The sequence below is a fragment of the Gigantopelta aegis genome, chromosome 6 (assembly GCF_016097555.1).
Source record: "Gigantopelta aegis isolate Gae_Host chromosome 6, Gae_host_genome, whole genome shotgun sequence".
Taxonomy (NCBI): Eukaryota; Metazoa; Mollusca; class Gastropoda; order Neomphalida; family Peltospiridae; genus Gigantopelta; species Gigantopelta aegis.
In genome coordinates, this window is record NC_054704.1 from 102,499,925 (window position 1) to 102,503,439 (window position 3,515).

General features: G+C 41.1%; 1 protein-coding gene across 1 annotated transcript in view; it reads left to right on the plus strand.

The window, feature by feature from the left end:
• The first annotated feature begins 2,059 nt into the window (after positions 1 to 2,059).
• Positions 2,060 to 3,515, plus strand: part of LOC121376054 (histone acetyltransferase KAT6B-like) — a 30,776-nt gene continuing 29,320 nt past the window's right edge. Inside the window, exon 1 of the mRNA XM_041503831.1 lies at positions 2,060 to 2,814. Coding sequence (XP_041359765.1) covers positions 2,176 to 2,814 — 639 coding nt within the window. The 5' untranslated portion in view covers positions 2,060 to 2,175. The remainder of the gene's footprint in view (positions 2,815 to 3,515) is intronic.

The following is a 3,515-nucleotide window of genomic DNA, read 5'->3' on the forward strand; positions in this document are numbered from 1 at the left end:
CCTATAGGCATGTACTCTTTTAACCTATAGGCATGCACTCTTTTAACCTATAGGCATGTACTCTTTTAGCCTATAGCCATGTACTCTTTTAGCCTATATGCATGCACTCTTTTAACCTATAGGCATGTACTCTTTTAGCCTATAGGCATGTACTCTTTTAGCCGATATGCATGCACTCTTTTAACCTATAGGCATGTACTCTTTTAACCTATAGGCCTATATTAATTTTTTAAAAATCGAAGAAAATAAATATATATAAAGAATTAGTCTGTCATTTTTTCTGGGTAGGGTCGACTTTAGGCCTTATGGTCACGTGAAATAATTTTACTAATGAAAATAGCTATGAATATTGACATCAAATAGTTAAATATCTCAGAGAATATCGCATCAGCTCCGTGTTCGTGTTCGTGTTCGTGTGCGTTAATCAACCGACGAGATTTGTATTATATTTCTAGTATATCTACTTGTTTAAAAAAAAAGAAAAAAAAGAAGTTAATTTTCTTTTTAATACTGTGTGTGTGTGTGTGTGTGTGCGCGCGCGCGCGCGCGCGTGATTTGTATTATTTTTTGTTTTGTTACCTCCCCCATTCTGCTTGATGTTTTCTTCACTCAGATAGGCGAGAAATAGTCCACTTTATTTCACCTACTCCCTATCTGTAGTACATTGTGAATGTCAAGGCTTGTTCACGTGGCCTTGTTACGACCAGCCCCATTCACACACACACACACACACACACACACACACACGCACACGCACACACAATGACATACGCATACACACACGCACACTGAAACACAGTGACACGCACACACACGCACGCACACGCACGCACGCACGCACACACAATGACATACGCATACACACACGCACACTGAAACACACAGTGACACACACACACACAATGACATACGCATACACACACGCACACTGAAACACACAGTGACACACACACACACACAATGACATACGCATACACACACGCACACTGAAACACACAGTGACACACGCACTGAACCACACAGTGACACACGCATACACACACACACACTGAAACACACAATGGCACACACGCACTAAAACACACAGTGACAGAGAGAGAGAGAGAGAGAGAGAGAGAGAGAGAGAGAGAGAGAGAGAGAGAGAGAGAGAGAGAGAGAGAGAGAGAGAGAGAGAGAGAGAGAGAGAGAGACTGACACAGTGACACACACACGAACACGCATAGTGGCTGGCAGATAACTGGTTGTATATTGATCAAACTATACACTAGCACACAACAATTCGTCAGGGGTAGCTTCGCACTAGGCCGCCCGTACGCATAACTTAAGTTTCAGGAACGTGTATAGGAGCAGGGTCTCGTGGGTCGACCCACCTCCCACCTTACAAAAAAAACCCTTTAGTTTGTTTTGTTATTTGTATATGGTGTAAAGTCCTTGAGGCCAGATGTTTTGTTGTACATTACTGACCAGATGCGGATCGGGGGGTTAGAGGTTGGGGGGGGGGGGGGGAGGGAGAGGGTTTCCCAGGGGCCCGCCCCTCATACATTTTGCGACAGTTATAATTTTATTATATATTAATTTTTAAAAAACATTTTACGATCCCCTCCAAACGTCCCCCAAACTCCCCCCCCCCCCCAATGGATTTTCTGTATCCGCCACTGTTAACGTCCCTCCACCTCTACGAAAATCAATTAAAATCCCTCTGCTGTAAGTCCCTGCACTCGTACCAGGTTGCATGTTACAATTAAACTAATCTAATTATAATTTACATTTAAAAGGTATCTATTATATTTAAATATTTAATGCTGTAATAATATATCTGAACATTTTACAAAACAAACACAGCGACTAAAAGTAAACTGTAGTGGTGTAATAAACAGCTCAAACGTTCAGTGGGTGTGATATACAATAGAACCACCGCGCACGCGATCTGTGTGGGAGAGACCCACAGCTCCGATATGTTACATAGTTGCGCTATAATGCATTCGTAGATACACCGAGCCAGAGCGGATCGATCCCATAATCCAACTTTGTGCGCTTCTACTCATGCGCACAAGTAAACTCGTCGTGTCCTCGCCGTAATATGTGGATATACTAACTTTTTCCGGCTTACGTTTTCGCGTGTGTTGTGAGGTTTGTAGCAGTGACAACAGCGCAGTGTTTTGGGATGCCACTTCCATGGCAAACCCGAAGGTCAGGAAATATATCCTTGAAACTATAGACCAGTTGCGAAAGCGAAAAGCTCGGCCCGATCTAGAGCGCATTTGCCACATGGTAAAACGTAAACACGGTCTGTGCAACACCGAGACGGAAGCGAATTTGGACAAACTGGTGGACTCGGAAATCGTCATAAAAGTCAACTACAAAGGCAACACCAGCTACAGGAATGGTTCCAAATGGAAGAAGAGACATTTAGGAGGGATAGTCTTAAATTCGAGCACTTCCATTTGGAGAGTACACGAAGCAATTCGGGAAATATCGAGCGAAAAGCGAACCCGCACTTCTACTACAACTACTAGTTGTGGTAACACTAACGAGTGTAAAGATATCGTCGAATCGGGAAAAGTTGGTGTCGAGCTTTCGGAGATAGAAAATTGGTTAAGCGAACATTTTGAGGACAATTTTCCCTTAAACATTCCGTTGTCAGCTCTTTTACAGAAGGAAACAGATGCCACGAGAATAGAAAAACTTCCTGACGGTACCTTTGTTATGCCACCACCCCCGGGTGCAAAACCTGCAACGAAACCGAAAGTGATGGATTCAAATCGAATTCATTCAGCACCTTCTCGTAGAGGGCGACCCCCTAAAAAGAATAAGGTTTGCATTTTTAAAGTATAGTTTTTAGGCTGTATAACTAAATTCAAATGTTATTTTGTACCCTAAAATAAATGCATAATTTAGAAATTAATGTCCGTTAATTTTAAAGCGACATTTGCGACTATCATTTAAACAATATTTATCTGTCTGTCTGTCTGTCTGTCTGTCTATCTATTACTGATATAGCTAAGGATAATGTTTCTTTAAAACAATAATTTTGTTTGATGTTGTAGCAAATTATTTTAAAATCTCTTTTAGCATCCATTTTACGAAATGAAAGCAACAAAAACAGAACAAACCCTACAGATAGAATTATATACGCATTGTTATGTATTAGTTTTAATCACAGTTTAGGAGTTAGCTAACATTTTGTTTTTTAAAATAAGTTTTTATGTCCAGCAAAAAACCCATAACTCCCCCCCCTCCAAACCCCCCCCACACAAAAAAAACACACACAAAAAAACAACCAACAACAATCCAAACAAAACAAATAATACAAAAACCACACACCCACAAACACACACACCCACAAACACACACACACAACCCCACCAAGTAGCAAAGAAACGTATATGAAACGCGATCACTGTTGCAGCTAGTAGACTGATTTGGTTTAAAAAAAATGCTATAGGGTTTTCTCTAACACCCAAACTCTTCCAATCTGTGACTTCCAGCAGCCGATGATTAACATATCAATGTTC